General features: G+C 41.9%; 1 protein-coding gene across 2 annotated transcripts in view; it reads right to left on the bottom strand.

Moving 5' to 3' along the window:
* The window catches only part of Greb1l (GREB1 like retinoic acid receptor coactivator), a 224445-nt gene that overhangs the window by 65523 nt on the left and 140331 nt on the right, over positions 1 to 18591 (bottom strand). The window contains exons 8-10 of one of the 2 annotated variants that reach the window (XM_021235134.2): positions 4681 to 4809; positions 1603 to 1719; positions 601 to 720 (exon numbers count right to left, since the gene is read on the bottom strand). In XM_021235134.2, the coding sequence (XP_021090793.1) occupies positions 601 to 720; positions 1603 to 1719; positions 4681 to 4809 (366 nt within the window). The remainder of the gene's footprint in view (positions 1 to 600; positions 721 to 1602; positions 1720 to 4680; positions 4810 to 18591) is intronic. The other variant, XM_005065384.4, reaches the window with a different exon arrangement.

Below are 18591 nucleotides of genomic sequence, written 5' to 3'. Positions count from 1 at the left end.
TAGTCATAGTTCTTTGCATATATTAGATTTCTATCAGTCTTTAAAACTAAGCAAATTAAAAATTTTAAAGACCCCCTACGTAGTTCTTGGGGGTTGGGACACTTGTTATTGTCTACCTAGTAGAACAGGTAGACAAATGTTTGAACACTTAGCTGTGGATACCTTTGGACACAGTTCTGGGTAGCATGAAGGAGGGCCAGGTAACTTTTAATAGTGTAGTTGCAGACTCAACCATGAAAGCCAAAGTACCAAGACGTATCACACAGAGAACAAATCTAGAAGGTCAACTCTAAGACCATTGCTGACAAAGCAAGTACGTATGTGCCCTGTACTGGTTGAGTTGTTAGCATCAGGCCTTGTGCAACAAATAACTTATCAATTACATGGTTAAAACTAAGATCAGTTGTAATAGCACATGAACTTATAGGGAAGGACTATGTTATAGAGACAAAATATTAACTACTATCAGTACCCTTACAGAATACTACTAATCACAATGACTGATTGACGGCATTTATCTTCAAAGGATACGGGTAGCAGCAGAACTATCTCAGCTAATTAAAGAAAAACTTTGAAATACATCTTCAGTTAAAATCTCACCAGTTCTTGAAAGAGGACGGACTGTGGGAACAGGCACAACTAGAGAAGATTGGGAGACAGGTGACCCAGGATACCATCCCCGGTGTCGTTTCTTAGGTGGGCCAGAAATGAACATGTTAGCTGAAAACAAAAAGGGAAAGCAGCTTTGTCCGCGTCAGTGGGGAGAGAGAAATAATACCAAGGGATCAATGGCATTTCCTTTGTCTGAGTCACTGTCCTATGGGCAATGATGGAGTTGGGAAAAGTCACACTCACAATCCAACACCACACTAACAATTGTAACCCCATGCTGTTTTACACTTTACAGTTTTAAACAGATTATATCATTTGATTCCATTGACATCTCTGTTAAATTGTGGGACAATTCTTGGTCATGCTCAGATAGAGTTCTGTACTTTGGTAAGTAAAAGACAGATATGAGTTTTCAGGGTTCTTCACTGTAATTTTGATTAAACACTTATTTCCCAGTTAGGTTTATTCATGTAGAATCCCCAAGACATTTAACAGTTACTGTTCACATCAACCATAAAATTTCAAAATGTTGTGTTTCAAGCAAAGGCAAGGCTCTACAGTGTGTGTTCAGAAAATTGTTCAAAATTAATCCCGGGTTAAGGGGATGGTTCAGTTGGTGAAAGTGCCACACAAACATGAGGGCCTGAGGACAGTCTTCAGAATTCATGTAAAAAAGCCAGGCACAGAGGCATATGCCTTTAAAATCAATGCCGTGCAAACAAGAGGATCCTAGGATCACTGATCAGCCAGTCTACTCCATCTGTGGACTCTGGGTTCGGTGAGAGACCCTGTCTCAAAGGACAATGTGGAGAGCTATAGGGGAAGACAACTAATGTGGACTTTTGGCTCCTCCCATATGTACAAATGCGCATAGCTCCTCTCTCTCTCCTCTGTCTCTCTTTCTCTCTGTCTCTGTCTGTCTGTCTGTCTGTCTGTCTGTCTGTCTGTCTGTCTGTCTGTCTCTCTCACACACACACACACACACTGTACCTTGGTCTATGGATGTGTAGCTAGGTCTTGGTGACAAAGAGTAGTTCCCTGGGCGGGATGGAGTGGAACTGGAGGTGCCACTCTTTCCTCCATGGCTACTGGTCCCATTTGCTGCTTCTGTAGAACAGAGGTTTGGAGTGTACTGTTAGTGAAGCACTAGACATCTGGTAAACCTCATGCTTGAGGATTCAGGGAAACTTCACAGACAGGACTTAACCCAGTTGCATAAAACCAACTATAACTATCAGAGCAGTTACCTTCAGGCATGTCAATGACTAGAATACATTTAAAAAGTAGATGTACCCACAAATCATTTCCTGGGACCCTGAGAAATCGTTTAGATTTAGTGCACACTCTTAACCACTGAGCCATCTCTCCAGCCATTTTAGGTTTCCTTTAATCTACAGTAATTTATTTTTTTTGTTTTTTTTTTTGTTTTTGTTTGTTTTTTCGAGACAGGGTTTCTCTGTGTTGTTTCGGAGGCTATCGGTCCAGCCCGGCCTCGAACTCACAGAGATCCGCCTGCCTCTGCCTCCCGAGTGCTGGGATTAAAGGCGTGCGCCACCACCGCCCGGCCAGTAATTTATTTTTTAAAAATGTTTCTTATGATTATTTTTCTTTTGAAAAATCTTGAAGAATTTGCTGGTTCAATGTTTCTAGTATCAATCAACATCCCTGTGTCCACTGTATTTTTAATAAACTAATTGTTAGAGGCCTGGTCAAATTCATATTCCATTTTTTTTTGCAAAAGTACCTCAAAGACAGCTGTAAATGTCCACTAGGAGGCAAAAAGTGGACAGTTTTCTCTCTCCTGAGGATATTAGGAATGATTAGTGGGGATTCAGAATTTGTCAGCCTGTTTTTCTTTTTAAAATTTCATTTTTAGGGTCCATGTGCAGTGGCACTTGCCTTTAATCCCAGCACTCAGGAGGCAAAGACAGGTGAATCACTGTGAGTTTGAGGCCACCCTGGTCTACAAATCGAGTTCTAGGACAACCAGGACTGTTACACAGAAGAACCCTGTCTTTTAAAAAAAGTGAATAAATGAATTTTCAGTTTCAATTAAGTGTATGCATGTGTGTTTACATGTGTGTTTATATGTGGTTACATGTGGGTTTGTGCATATGCATGTGTAGCCACAGTCTAGAAGAAGCCATCAGATGCCCTGGCCCTGGAGTTACAGGCAGTTGTGAGCAGACTGAGGTAGGTACTGGGAACCAAACTCCCATCCTTTGCCAGAAGCAGCACATATTCTTTTTGCTTGTTTGGTTTAGTTTGGTTTTTTTGAGACAGAGTTTCTCTGTGTAGTCCTGATTGTCTTGAAACTAGCTCTGTAGACCAGACAGGCTGCGAATGCACCAGAAATCTGCCTGCCTCTGCCTCCGAGTGCTGGGATTAAAGATGTGTGCCACCATTGCCTGGCTAGCAGCATGCATCCTTAACTACTGAGCATAAATCTTGCATTATGAAGTCACCTGGATGATTTTAGTAACAGCTTTGGTTAGTAATCTATTACTTCATTAGTTTTTTCATCATTGTGAAAACTTGCCTTTAGTTTGTTCATATTTAAAATCTAACTAGGAGATAAGTAGCTGGGTTAGATAAAAAAACAAGATGGGTTTTATAAACTGTGATGTCTAACTTTTCGATCATGTCCCAAAACGATAGGCTTTCTGTCTTAACTTTTCTTAAGCACTGAACTTTCCTAGGATTCCACCCTTCATTCATAGCCTGCCTCATCATATATCTTTCATGACAAATGTTAACCTTGATGGCTTTAGACATTTTGGTAGCTCCCCTCTATCCATCCATCAATAAATGAGTGATGGACAGCTCCACTTATTGGGACTCCACATGTCCATGTGATCGCCTCTGGGAGAGACTGTTCCCCCTTCCACAGTCCCTGTCTCAGGTAATGGCATCATTAGAACAGAAAGATGAATGTTGGCTGAGGTACTTTCTCCTTCAGGCACACATTAATCTGCCAGGTCCATGTGATTTCATTTCCTGAGTAGCTCTCCATTTTTTTTTTCCGAGAGAGGGTTTCTCTGTGGCTTTGGAGGCTGTCCTGGAACTCGCTCTGTAGACCAGGCTGGTGTCGAACTCACAGGGATCTGCCTGCCTCTGCCTCCCGAGTGCTGGGATTAAGGTGTGAGTCACCGCTGCCCAGCTCTCCATTTTGTTAACACTCTGGCTAAGTACCTCAGCACCTCTCACGTAAACTAATGACATGACCTCAAAGAAGTATTTCTTCCTCTTGTCTCTTGTCTGGTTCAAATTCAAACCAGAATAGGTCAGTTCTCTGCTCCTCAAATTCATGGTAAAATCCATGTTTCTCAGCCTGCCTTCCTGTGACTGCCTCCTGCCACTTGGAGTTATACATTTTATATTTCAAGCCCAAAATGTAAGAAAGCTCTTACACATCTTATAATTGTTCCTTCTCCCAGGACCCCTTCTCTTGTTTGGTTTTTATTTATTTGTTCGTTTATTTTTCAAGACAGAGTTTCTCTGTAGAGCCCTGTGACTGCCTCCTGAGTGCTGGGATTAGAGGTGAGTGCTACCACACCAGCTCCTGGCTTCTTGTTGTCACTCATTTCTGCTCTTATTGGAATATGAACTATCTTCCCCCATCCCTTTGGACAGAATCTACCTCTTCACTCTTAAGACCGATCTTCTCCCAGTTAGTCCTGAAATGCTGGCTACAGCACTTCAAAAAGATCTTGTAAGCCTGTCACCTTCACTGGATTTGAGACATCTGGGGTCAGGCATTATTTGTTTTTATAACCTCAGGTGCTAGTCACAGCAGGAGAGCATGAAATGTTTGTTGAGCAGAATCAAACTCTAGCCCTGTGTGCACTAAATGCCATTTTGACTTTTCTGTTTGGAACACAGACAGAGCCAAGCTTTGTTCGTTATTGCATTATTTTAGGCAATTTCATGGCCCTCTTAGACTGCCAGGTAGAAGGGGCGTCTGTTTTCAAACACTAATTTGTCAATTAAATCTCACACAAGTCATTTGGTATATGTAAAAAAAAAAAGGAAGGAGGGAAGGAAGGAAAGAAGGAAGGAAAACATCACCTGAAACAAAAGTCTTTCCTACAACCTGCAAAGATAAAGGCAGTGGTTTCACAACATTCTTATTCCAGGTCAGGTCCTGAGCGCCACTTAAATTGATTGAAGAATTAGCTGGACTGAGAGTCGGCGAATCTTGAAAATGAGAGAGGTTGTTTAAATTAGGAAGCATTTATATATGCAGGAAGAAAGTTACTATGGCAGGGGTGAGCTGAGGAAAAGCAGGAAGGATGGTTTAGCTTCTTCCTGGATCTATTCAGATGCTTTAGAAAGGTCATTGTGTATGCGTTCAGGTCAATTAGTTTTTATTTAACAAACATGTACTAGGTGTTAGGTGCTACTGTAGGTACTTCAAGTATATTAATTCACTTGATCCATGTAATACTTTAGTACTTTATGTCGTGGTAGTTGGTCAAAGTCAGACGACCTGTCATTGGGGCATCTATGCTCCGTATCCAAATTATGTCCACAGTTCCTTCAAAGATGAGCTATATCTATCTCTGTACAGATAAATGTCGTGTGTTTGTACATGCTTGTGTTTATATGCAGTCATATGTGTATGAATACATATGTGCAGAAGTATGTGTATGTGATCATGTTTGTACATATGTGTGGAGATCAGAAGTCATGTCAGGCATCTACTTCAATTGCTTTCCACTCTAGTTTTTGAGACATGGTTTCACTGACTCTGGAGCTCATCGATTTGGTAAAGCCGGCTAGGTAGTAGATCCTCCCATCTGTCATTTCCCAACACTGAATTTACAAGCGTTGTGATGCTTGTTTGTATCCAAGCATGTGCCAGGATGACACACAAGAGTTACAAGTTCAAGGTCAGCCTGGGATAGAAGATAACTCAAAAAATAAAAATGGTGGGCTTTCCTAACGCCTGGCTTTCATACTGTCGGAGGTGCTAAGCTGGCGGCTGAGGGAGTGCAATAGCAACATGAATGCTATGGGAATATTGTCTGCTTTCTGAGTAGATTTAAGGCCACTCCATAGGAAGGAATTGCATGGTACTGCAAATCTGACAAAGATCCATGGCTAGGGAGCTCATAGGCCCTAACTGTGAACCTATTATTATTTATTTTGGTAAGTGGAGATAGAATCAAACCGCTCTCTACACTTGTATCTTTCTGCTCATAGACCAGTCCGTATCAGAGAACCCTCTTTGTGCAGTGGATTGCGGTTAACACAGAAACTCACAACGTCGGTCAACAATGGGACGACTATGCCCCATGCCTCTCCTCGAGGCCCAGGGACTATCATGGAAGAAGGGATGGAAAGACAATAGTGCCAGAGGCTGGGCAGGCCTGGGTGATGATGAGGGCTGCCTTCTAGGGTTGCAGGACTCTTGAACTCACAGCAGCTGTAGCCACAAAGACCTGCTTAAGAACACCACGTATGGGGAGGGGCTCCATGAGCTCCCACTCTAACTGAGGAACTATGGGTAATTGATGGCTGCTAGCAGAGGGAAAGTCAGTTTTCTTTAAGGGTGTGGTCATTGGAACATTTACCATACTATGGAGGATAGCCATGAGCATATGGGCAGAGCAAATTGGATTTAGTGGGTTATTAAGAAAAAAATAAAAAATAAAAAGAGGATATGAAGTTGGGAGTAGCCAGTGGGGTAAGGGGAAGAGTGGAGGATGAAAACGATCAAAATGAATTGCATGTATATACTAAATTCTCAAATAATTAATTAATATGGTATTTTAAAAGGGTGTGGGAGCAGGGGGATGGCTCAGCAGATAAAGTAGACAATGACAGCCATGAAGACCTGGGTTCATGGGCTCAGATCTCTAGTACCCATGTAAAAAGCTTAGCTTGTTGGCATGCATACAATAGAATGCAGTAAATTGTTATAAAGTATGTAATATCTGAATTGGTTGATTGTATTTAATATGATCATTCAGTATTAAATTATTTATAAAAATATTAAAATTATAATTATGAATAAACAGTACAAGAGAAGTAAAAACTTACACTATGAATTGTTAAAGGAAACTAAGTAGTTGGTGGCCCACACATTTAATCCCAGCACTCGGGAGGCAGAGGCAATTGGATCTCTGTGAGTTCAAGGCCAGCCTGGTCTACATTGTGAGTTCCAGGATAGCCAGGGTTACACAGAAAAAACATCTCAAACAAACAAACAAACAAACAAACAACCCAAAACCCAAAACTAGTAAATGGAAAGATATCATGTGCTCTGGAACCAGAAGACTTAGTAATGATGAGATGGTACTATTGCCCAAGTGTTCTTTTTTTTTTTTTTTTCGTTTTTATGAGACAGGGTTTCTCTGTATTGTTTTGGAGGCTGTCGGTCCAGCCTGGCCTCGAACTCACAGAGATCCGCCTGCCTCTGCCTCCTGAGTGCTGGGATTAAAGGCGTGCGCCACCACCACCCGACTTTTGCCCAAGTGTTCTTAAGATTTCCTTCAAGCCGAACCAAATATTCTAATCTGGGACACAGGGGACTCAAGGAAATCATAATAATTTATAAAAAAAATAGCAAAGCTAGAGAACGTACTTTTCCCATGTCAGAACCTCATATAACATTATACATGTGGTATTGGTACAGGATACACACAGATAAGAAAATCCCATTTAAAGTCTTCACATAAACTCTTTGATCTTATGACCAAATGACTGTTGACAAGAGTGTTAGGAAAAGTCATCGGGTAAGAAAACATTTTTTTCAGCCATTAGTTTGGGGACACCCGTATAGCCCTATACAATAGTCCTCAATTGCCACACCACACACAAAAATTAACCTAAAGTGTATTTGAATGTAATAGCTAGTATCTCTGTGGGTTCCAGGCCTACTAGGGTGACATAGTGGGATCCTGTTTCTAAACATATATAAAAGCTACATGTAATAGCTAAAGCTATAACACTCTTAGAAAACATAGAAGCGATGCTCATGACCTTGAATTAGGCAACAGTTTCTTAGGTATGAACCAAGACCATACGTGACAAAAGAAAACATAAATGAGTTGGATTTCATCAAAACAGAAAAAAAAAAACCTTTGTGCTTCAAAGGATGTAATCATGAGTGAGAGATCTGTGTGTCCTAGTGCAAACCTTTAGTCTCGGTACTCTGGAGTAGAGGGAGAGGGGGAGTGGAGAGGAAGTGGGGAGTGGGGAGTGGGAGAGGGAAAGGGAGGGGTGAGGGGTGAGGGAGAGGGAGAGGGAGAGGGAGAATGGGAGAAAACCTTTGCAAAAAGATTTATGCTCCAAATATATAAAGTCCTCATAAATCTATAAAAACATAAACAGCCAGCTAAAAAGTGGCCAAATGAATTATATAAACATTTCTTAAAACACATATACAGTCAATAAACATATGAAAAACTGCTAAGCTGGGTGGTGGCGGTGCACACCTTTAATCCCAGCACTTGGAAGGCAGAGGCAGGTGGATCTTTGAGTTACAGGCCAGACAGGTCTACAGAGTGAGTTTAGGACAACCAGGGCCACACAGAGAAACCCTGTCTCGGGGAGGAAAAGAAAAGAAATAGAGAAAGAAAGAAAGAGACCTTCTAAACATAATTAGAAACTAGAGGCATACAAATCAAAGTTACAATGAGATACTACTTCATCCAAAAACACTGTGATAAAAGGAGAAGGAAAAAGAATTGGCAAGGACCTGGAAACACTGGACCCCTTGGTCATTGCTATCATAGTACAAAGTGGGACAGCCTTGTTAGCAAATGGTTCCTCCATTCTGCAGCACTAATGTAGGACACAGAACTCTCCCGGGCATGAAATGAAAGAAAGTGAAAACCATGACTATACAAAGAGACTGTCCACAAATGTTCACAGAAGAATTCCCTTCATTTTATTGGTTGATTGATTGTTGACTGGGGATTGAACATGCTGCACATAAAGTCCTCCAGTGAGCCCCACTGCTATTCCTATGAGACTCCACATTAAAGTAAATGCCCACTAACTGATAAATGGATGAACACATTTCAGTTTGTTTAGACAACAGAATACTATTCATCAGGGAAGGGGTGCATCGCCGGTATATGTTACAAATGAAAGAAGCCAGTTGGTAAATGTCAATACAATACCCAGCGTAGAGAATCAGCAGAAACATAAGGCAGACTTGGAGCTGCTTGTGGGTGAAGCGGGGTTAAGTAAGGACTGTGAGGGTTCTCCTCAGGGTGCTGACACACTCTACTGGACACGGTGGTGCACTGAGGCAGGAGGATTAAAAGTTTCAGACAAGCCTGAGCTTTATGTGAGATCAAGTACCAGTAACTCACTACATCCATTGGCTTGCAAACTTGTAATGGCTGTAAGTAAAATTATAAGGCAAATGAAACCCAAGTAAGTGACTGCCCAGTCAATAGAATCCAGAAAGAAAATGGCTACTGCTTGTTGCCCTGAATCTCACTGGTTCACCGTTAATGTCAGCGGGGCTCCAATGGGCAGTGCCCTGTGAACTCACTCTCTTGGGGAAAGACTCCTACAAGTTCACACATGGCTTTTCCAGCTTTTTGTCTCTGAGCCTTCTCCAAGGCCTTCAAGATCCCTGAACCCTGTAAACATGATGGAGTATAATGCTTCAGAAGCAGCCCTCAGATAGTAACTGCCTCAGGGAACAGAAGCCTCCCCTCCTTAGGAGGTCATTCTGGAAGGCCTTCTGCATGCTTCTCAGTGAATCTGCAAGACTCAGACTTCCCTGGGTTATGACAATCACATAGAAAAACACTCTCACACGCTGGCTTACTCCTGCTTCCAGGGGTCACTTCCCAAATAAAATACAATACTCAAGTTCTTATCTTAGGCTCTGATTCTATTGGGATCCAAACCACAGCAACAATTTAAAAAAAAGGCAACAGTATACAAGTAGAGTTCATAGAAAAGTTAAATAGTTTAAGAAATTCAATGTTGATCATAAGGGAAATGTTAAGTCAAAGCCACACTCAGATATCATTGTTCCCTATCAGAGTGGCACAAAAAAACTAAAGGTTTCCATAATAAATCCTGATGCCCTGGAGACTGGATCTGTGGAAATTTTGGATGAGTACATATTTAGCCCAGGAATTTCTGGACATCGATACACAAAAAAGAAATGACATGTGTTGACGTTATTCATTGCTGAATCATCAGGAAACAATGTAAACACCCTGAAGTACTAGGTCAGGCTAAATAATTATGATATGCTTGGGGAGCATGAGAATACATTACACTAAAAACTAGTGGGGAAGCTCTCTATCTGGAAAGACCTCTTAGACAAAGCAACATGAAAGTAAGAGATGCAGGCAATGTGTAAAATCTTCTGCCTTTAGAGCAAGCAAAGTGTGTCAAGAAGATTCTGTATTTGTGCTTGATTAAATATACATAAAGAACTTCTAGAAAGATATCTTACTCCTTTTGTATCAGTGTGGAAAAACTCCTCACCGGAGCAACTTAAGGAGGAAAAGGGTTCTTTTGACTCATGGGTTCAGTCCATCATGCTCCAGCCATAACAGGTATATAAGAAACGAATTCTGTGATTATCTGCTTGCAGCCAGGCATGTAGAAACCAGGTGGTATGGAAGAGAAACTTACTATACACATATGAACATATCATATATGTTGGGGAAGTCCTTTGTCAATAAAGCACTGCTGGCCAATAGGAATCTAGATAGGTGGGACTAGGTAGTCCAGGAGGACTCTGGGAAAGAGAAAGACGGAGAGTCGAGATGTAACGCCATGGGGTAGGAAGCCCAGAACTATTCTCCGGTAAGAGAAATACTTAGATTAACAATTATGGGGTAATTACTTAAGTCAGAGCTAGCCAGTAAGAAACAAGCAAGGCCAACAGCTTCATAATTAATATAGTCTCCTGTGTGTTTATTTGGGACTGATGCGGCTCTAGAACCAGGCTGGCGGGAAGGCTTCACTCAAGGAAAAAGCCTCTCTTTACATGTACACATGTATAGACACATGCACACAGGTGTCTTAGTAAGAGTTTCTATTGCTGTGATGAAACTCCGTGCCCAAAGCCCAAAGCAAGTTGGGGAGGAATGAGTTCATTCAGCTTACGCGTCTACATCACAGTTCATTCATCAAAAGAAGTCAGGACAGGAACTCAAACGGGGCAGGAACCTGGAGCAGGAGCTGATGCAGAGGCCATGGGAGGAAGCTCCTTGCTGGCTGGTTCAGCCTGCTTTCTTATAGAACCTAGGGCCACCAGCACAAGGATGGCACCACCCACAATGGTCTGGGCCCTTCCCATTGGTCGCTAGTTAAGAAAATGTCCTGCAGGCCTACCCACAGCCTGATCTCGTAGAGGCATTTCTCAGTTGAGGCTCCCTACTCTCTGATGACTCTAGCTTGTGTCAAGTTGCCAAAAACCATCCAGAGCTATAGGTTTTCTTCAAAATGGTAAAGTTTCTAAACAGAAAAATAAATTGTCTTAATAAATAATGATAAAAATGCTTATATATAAGTTGACAACTGATATCAGAGGTGCTTATTAAATATACAAAGTGAAAGTTTACTTCAATATTGAGTTACACAGGTTTTTTCAAAAAAGATTTATTTTTATTTTATGTGTATGTGCATGCCTACATGTATGTTTGCATGCCATGTGTATGCTGGTGCTGGAGGAAGCCAGAAGAGGAATCCAGATAACTCGAGTTACAGTTGATTGTGAGCTGCCTAGTGTGGGTACTGGGAACCAAACCCTAGACTCCTGGAAGACTATTATGTGCTTTCTAACTGCTGAGCCATCTCTCTAGCCTCTGATTTTAGTTTCCTGACATATATTAATCAATTTATTGTTTATTCTGTGTTGCACACACATGGGCACACGCCATAGCGTGCATGTGGAGGAGGCCCAAGGACAGCGTGTAGGAGTCAGTCATCCCGATTGTCAGGCTCAGGCTGGACAGCAAGCTCTGTCGCTGGCTGAGCCATCTTACAACACCGTGATCTTAAAAGGTAAGTTTCCATTCCAATATAACTGCTTTGGTAAAGTTGTCAGTGAGCTAATTCCCAACTCCAAGAGACAAGTTCTGGTCCTTATCACCCTGAATCCCACTGCTGCCTCTATTTGTTCCCTCACCCCCAAGACAGAGTTTCTCTGGGTAGCCCTGGCTGTCCTGGCACTCACTCTGTAGACCAGGCTGGCCTTGAACTCAGTGACCCGCCTGCTTCTGCCTCTCTTTTGAGTGTTGGGATTAAAGGTGTGAGCCACTACTGTTCAGCCTCTATTTGTTTACTGGAACAATTGTGTTTTGAGCTCTCTCACGGGTTGCTAGGGTCCATGTGTAAACAGCAAACACAGAACCTTACTCCATACATAAGAGAGCCACAGCCAGACTTTACACAGAGAGAGAGAGAACTCGGAATACATAGCTCTAAATGGGATGTCTTCATCAAACCCCTTCCCTCAGAGCTCAGGAAACTTCACAAACGAGGAGGCAGAAAGAGTTTAAGAGCCAGAGAGGATGGAGGACACCAGGAGAGCAAGGTCCTCTAGGTAAACTGAGCAAAGGTTAGTGAGCTCACACAGGCTGAGGCAGCATGCACAGGTCTGCACAGGTCTTCTCCATATATATTACAGCGCTCAGCTTAGTGTGTTTATGGGACTCCTGAGTGTGAACAAGTGGGTCCCTGATTCTTGTGCCTTCTCTTGGGCTCTTTTCCCTTTGTTGCTTTGCATTGTCCAACTTCGATTTGATGGGTTTTGTTTTTAGCTTATTATATCATGTTTGGTTGTTCCCTCTCAGAAGCCTGTTCTTTTCTAATGAGAGACACAAAGGGAACAGATCCAAGTAGCAGGGAAGATGGGAAGGAACCAGGAGGAGTAGAGGGAGGGGAAACTGTAATCAGGATATACTGTATGAGAAAAGAATACTTTTTAAAAGGGAGGAAAAGAAGAACCACACTTGTTTATCATCCTCAAGTTTCCTGGTGCCTCTTTTTTCTTTTTTTAATTAATTTATTTATTATGGATACAGTGTTCTTCCCAAATGTCAGAAGAGGGCACCAGTCTGAATTGCAGATGGTTGTGAGCCACCATGTGGTTACTGGGAATTAAACTCAGGAGAGCAGGCAGTGCTCTTAACCTCTGAGCCATCTCTCCAGCCCTTCCTGTTGTCTCTTTATAACCCCTCCCTCCTATTTTCTCATTGGTGCCTTTGTATAACTCCTCCCTCCTATTTTCTCATTGGTGCCTCTTTATAACCCCTCCCTCTCTGTTTTCTCACTGGTGTCTCTTTATAACCCCTCCCTCCTGTTTTCTCGTTGTCAAACAGATCCCCAGAGCTTGGGCAGAATGGCCTGCACAGATAACGCCAGGCCAGCAAGAAACCCTGTCTCAAAAACACTCAAGGCTGTTCACTATCCTTCCTACATATATGGTGAATGCTGAGACGAAATCAGTAAAATGCAGACATCTATGTATTTTAAACTATGAAAATATGTGGTAAAAAAAAACAGAAACATGTACCAAAATCGCACCTTTTCATGAAAAAACTTTGACTTTTTCTTAAGCATACACTGGTTTGTGTTCATCTAGACCAGCGGTTCCCAACTTTCCTAATGATGTGACCCTTTAATACAGTTCCTCATGTTGTGGTGCCCCCCAAAGTTATTTTCATTGCTACTTCATAATTGTAATTTTGCAACTGTTATGAATTGCAATATAAACATCTGATATGCACAATATCTGATATGTGACCCCTGTGAAAAGGTCATTGGCCCGAAAGGGATAGAGACCCACAGGTTGGGAACCATTGAGCCGGATCATCTTTTGAAATGATATAATAAAAATAATTAAGTATTTCAGTGTGAACTATCAAACATTTTCAAAATGCTAGGTGCTTGGCAATGAGATATAATGCCAAAAAAATACAAAGACACAAACCTACCCCTAAGTTGTTTACAGAAAAAAAAATGAAAGAGGCCATATGGTTTCAGTATCTGGTAAGCAGTAGGCAAATATGCTAGGCAAAGTGTAACCACACTTGAAGAACCTCCTTCCCTCTGCTCTACTCTGCGTGCCTTAATGCACCATGAATCATTTAGGTCTGTCACTTTTCTAAGGAACAGTGTTGGGAGAGTCCTTTGTGAATGACTTTCTTGTGCATTCATCGTGGCTATGAGACTCAGGTGTGGTGCTGGATACAGGGAGCTGTTTGCTCATCCCCATCATCCCACATACGGCATTGTATAAGAACCTGCAGTTTTCTTCTCCACCGCATTGCTGATGAGCAGCTGGGCTGCTTCCAGTTTAGTCACTCGTGAGGAACATTTGTGAAGAAGAAGCCACGCACATATCTTTTCCAAGAATTTCTTTAGGGAGTAGCTAGATTATAGAATACACTTTCTGCTCTACACAAGTTACTTGCAAAGTGGCACTGTCAAGTACCATTCTTTAATTTAGATTTTTTAAATACTGAAAACTTTTGCTTGTGTGTATGTGCATGTAGGTGCCTGTGGAAACCAGACAAGGGCGTCAGACCCCATCAGACTGGAGTAATGGGTGGATGTTAGCCACCTGCCTCTAGGTGCTGGGAATTGAATCTGGATCCTCTGCAAGATTGGTAAATACTCCTGAACCATCTCTCCAATCTCATAATTAAACTTTTACCAACAGTGGGTTTTTTCCTTTGGTGTTTGAAATTTTGCCAACATTTTACTATTGGCATGCTTGAAATTTGATGGATATATAATGGCTTCTATTTTCTTTTCTCCCCTCCTTCCCCTCCCCCCCCCCCGTGTGTGTGTGTGTGTGTGTGTGTGTGTGTGTGTGTGTGTGTGTGTGTCTTTCTCTCTCTTTTTTCTCTCTCCTCTCTCCCTTCCTCCCCCCCTTGCCTCTCTGACACTGGGTTTCTCTGTGTAGCCCTGGCTGTCCGGGAACTTGCTTTGTAGACCATGCTGGTCTTGAACTCAGAGATCCATCTGCCTCTGCCTCCCAAGTGCTGGAATTAAAGGTGTGAGCCATCATGCCCAGCAGCTTCTCTTACTTTTTAATCTAGTGTTCCTAATTAATGCGGTAGGTGATTATCTTTCCATGTGTTTGATAACGATTCAGGTTTCTTGTTTTATGAGGTGCCTGTTAACATAATTACTCATATCTTTATATTGATTTGTCTTTTTCTTAGGAATTCATGGGTATCATTTTCCCCTTGGAACTAGCTCTCCACTAAATTTACATATCCCCATTGCTTCCTAATTTATAGATTTTGTTTTACTTCTCTTCTGGTGCTTCTCAATAATATGAGGTTATAACTGTAACATAGTGAAATTCGGGTCTTTCCTTTTACAAACAACACCTCGTGTTTCTCTTTGTGAGACATCGTTCCTGGACCTGCAGTCACATTTTAACTATCTCCTAAAAGTGTCATGCATGGTTACGCTTCTATCTCCCGGGGACCTGGGGTTTACCTTGGTGTAGGGAATAAAAGAAGGTATCAGTCCCACTTCTGAGCAGGGTCTCTAACTCCTGCGTCCCATTGACAGAGGTGCCCCACTGGTCAGCAGGCTGCTCCTGCTGAGTCTGAAACTTACACCTGGCATGTGAATCTGGCCTTGGGTTTTCTCTGGGCTGCCCTGTGTCTGTGCCTGTGCAACGTCCATTTTTGTCGGTAAGTCTCCCCGTGCCAGGCCTATGATGAGTCAAGCCTTCATCTGATGTTCATCTTACTTCTCTAATACCCAAGGCTACAACAGCAAGGAAGTTACCTGCTGTGGCTCACAGAGAGGAAAATCCCACTTCACATACAGTGTCTTTAATTCTAATAACAGGGATGACTTCATTATACACAAAAGACACAGTGCCTGTGAATGTTCGTGTGAATGTTTCCGTTACTTATTTAAAATCAGAAGGGGGAAACTGAAGGAAATGCTTCAGTTTATTGTGGGGCTGGGGATCAAATCCAGGTCCCAACACATGGAAGGCAAGTGCTATATGACTGAGCTACATTCCAGGCCAAGAAAGTGATTTGATGTATGATTTTAACGTATTCATCATATAACATAATCACAGTGTTTTTCATGGAGAAATGGCCTATAGAGACAAAAAATTGAGCCATCCCACAAAATCATACAATAGCCCTTCTGAAAATTTCCTTTAAAGCTATTGTATTACTGGTCTTGGCAGGCCTTAGGTAGCTCACCTTTGGCCTAATGATGGATAAATACATCTTCTTTATTTGGAAGAAATGGTACACACCAATAAAATAATGCTCTCCCAGGGCCAATATAAAATTTAAATAAAAATGAAATTCAAATCACCTGTATCTTATAAATCTTTCAGGTATTGGAATAAGTAGAAAATCAAAATGAGAAATTTGGAGATTTGGGCTAAGAGGCCCTGGAATGCTATAAGCAGAGTCCAGGGGCAACTGGCATGGGAGCTCAGAGGGCCAGCGGCTGAAACGTGGGCAGCAGAGTCTGTGCTAATAAAGCTTAAAATGGAAAGAAGGTTTCTACTGGAAATTACTGAAGGCCACAGGTGCTACATTCTGTCAAAGAATTTGTCTACATTTTCTGTATGTTTCAGAACTGAAAGGCTTAGCTTAAAGGTGGTAACAGACTTCTCAATTTGGCGAGGAAATCTCAAGAAGGATTAGCATTCAGACTATGGCATGGTTATTGCTGGTAGCTTTTAGTTAGACTTACAATGAGAATTAAAAATCAAAAGCAGAGAAGAGTATTTGAAAAGCATGTAGTCTGGACAGAAAAGGAACAAACTGAAAGTTATAAATAAGAAAAGTGTGTGTGTATGTGTGTGTGTGTGTGTGTGTGTGTGAGTGAGAGAGATATTGTGTGTATGTGTGTGTGAGAGAGATTATGTGTATGTGTGTGTGTGTTTGTGTGTGAGTATGTATGTATGAGTATGTATGTGTATGCTGTGTCTGTGTCTGTTTGTATGTGTACATGTGTGTCTATATGAATGAATGTGTATTTGTGTATGTGTTTTAAAAAGAGATTAGTGCCATTAAAGAGGAGCCAAGCATCTAATACTACAGCAACAAGGAAGGTGCTTTAAGCTTGTCTCAGGAGTCAGCCAGGCTCCAAAGTATATAATTATAAACTCATTTGAAAGACTCTTTTGGGAAGAAATTTCTTCTGGGATGCCCTGCCCCCAAAGGGCTTCCCAGGGCAGTGTTGTCCTGGGTTCTGTTGCCTGGGTACCCAGAGGCCACTGTTACCATGCTTCAAGGGATCCAGTTAGCTGCTACTTACCTAAGCTAGTGGAAATGTTGTCATCCATATAGTGTTGCTTTTTATGCATAAAGAATGCAAGGGTTACTGGGGTCATAGTAATTCTACTAAGAGTCCATAGAAAGGCTAGGTAATGGGTAGCAGAGTTGGATTCCCTGTAGGAAGCCTCTGAGATGATGATATAGAAAGCTATTAGGGTAAAAATCCCTAGTCACACCAGGATGTTAGAAATGCCAAACACACAGAATGTCTGCTTAGGAAAGCTGAAAGCAACAAGTGGACCCAGTCTGTGAGAAAAGCTATATGGCACGCAAACGGCAAGGCAGGGCCACACAGATCTTCTGGAGCTTAATGACAGCATTGCATGCCAGACATGGAACTGCAGGGTTTGGCGTTTGCCCTACTGTGTTTCACCCTCTCGTTGGCCACTTTTCTTCTTTCTATGCCCAGAGGAATATTCTCTCTGTATCACTGAATATTTAAGGGCATGAAATTTTATTTTGATTTTAGAGGGGCACATGGCCGATTAGCTTGAATTACAGTAGGGACTTTAGACTTACACATACTTCTGAACAACTTTAGAACTGTTACACTTATGGGGACTTTTGAACTGCACTAAATGTATTTTATATTAAGAGATGGCCATGAACCATTCTGGGGGAGAGGCCAGTGGCAGGACTTGAATTTGAAATGTCCCCCATAGGTTCATGGCTTGGGCTTCCCAAGTTGGTGACACTGTTGGAGGGAGGCATGGGAACTTTGGAAGAGAGACTTGGTAAGGGAAGTAGGCCATACTCTCTGTTTCCTGGTTGGTCACACAATAAACAGCTCTCTTTGTCCACACATTCCTGCTGCTGTGATTGTCTTTCTAGCCATACGGGGCCAATCAATCGCAGATAAAGCCCCTTGAAACCATGAGCCAAAACAAACCCTTCCTCCCTTAAATAAAAGTCTGGAGCAACTGGGAAGCCAAATATAAAAAGATCAGCTTAGAATTTTACCTCATACCATACACAAAAAATTAACTCAAATGTCTCCTTGACAGAACTGCAGGAGCTATAGCCACTAAGTTTTTAGAAGCATGGGAATTTCAAGACTTTAGGTTAGAAAATGCCTCTTTGTCTGTTCTTGAATTCTTGTCTTGATTATAACGTTTGTATGGGCGGCTAGGGGGACATGTGTATATAAATGTAGGGAACCAAAGACATAGCCTCTTTCAATGGCAAAATAATCTACTAGGATTGGTGACTAGCATCCAAATAGTCAGTGACACAAAAATGTTGCATGAAAATATGCAGGGGATGAGCAGCAGCAAGCCAGAACAGCCAAAGCTTTGCAGGTAGAAATCAAGACATAGGTGGTAAATTGATCCCTTCCTCCAATATTACACCCTGACAACTCACATTTCAGGCTAAGAAACCTTGACTGACAGCAGTCCAGTTATTAGGGAGGTGAGTCTTAGTCTATACCTAATGTTTGCCATGATACAATCATGCTAACAGGAAGTTCTTACAGCCTATCCCATTCAGTCTGTGTCAGAAGGAGTAACAGTTGGTACATCTACACACATAAATGGACCGTATGAAAATCTTTTCTATGACACCTTATAGAAAAGCATTTTCTTCTAGTAAACTATCTGATTGTCTCTAAATCTGCTAACAACTTCATGGTCAAATTACCTCTCACACCCCCACACGGGAATACCGAAACAACATTTGGTCACGTGCTTACTCTGAGTCAGTCAGCGAC

The sequence above is a fragment of the Mesocricetus auratus genome, unplaced genomic scaffold, assembly GCF_017639785.1.
Source record: "Mesocricetus auratus isolate SY011 unplaced genomic scaffold, BCM_Maur_2.0 Super-Scaffold_100015, whole genome shotgun sequence".
Taxonomy (NCBI): Eukaryota; Metazoa; Chordata; class Mammalia; order Rodentia; family Cricetidae; genus Mesocricetus; species Mesocricetus auratus.
Note: the sequence above shows the minus strand (reverse complement) of the source record. Positions and strands in the feature narration are given on the sequence as shown.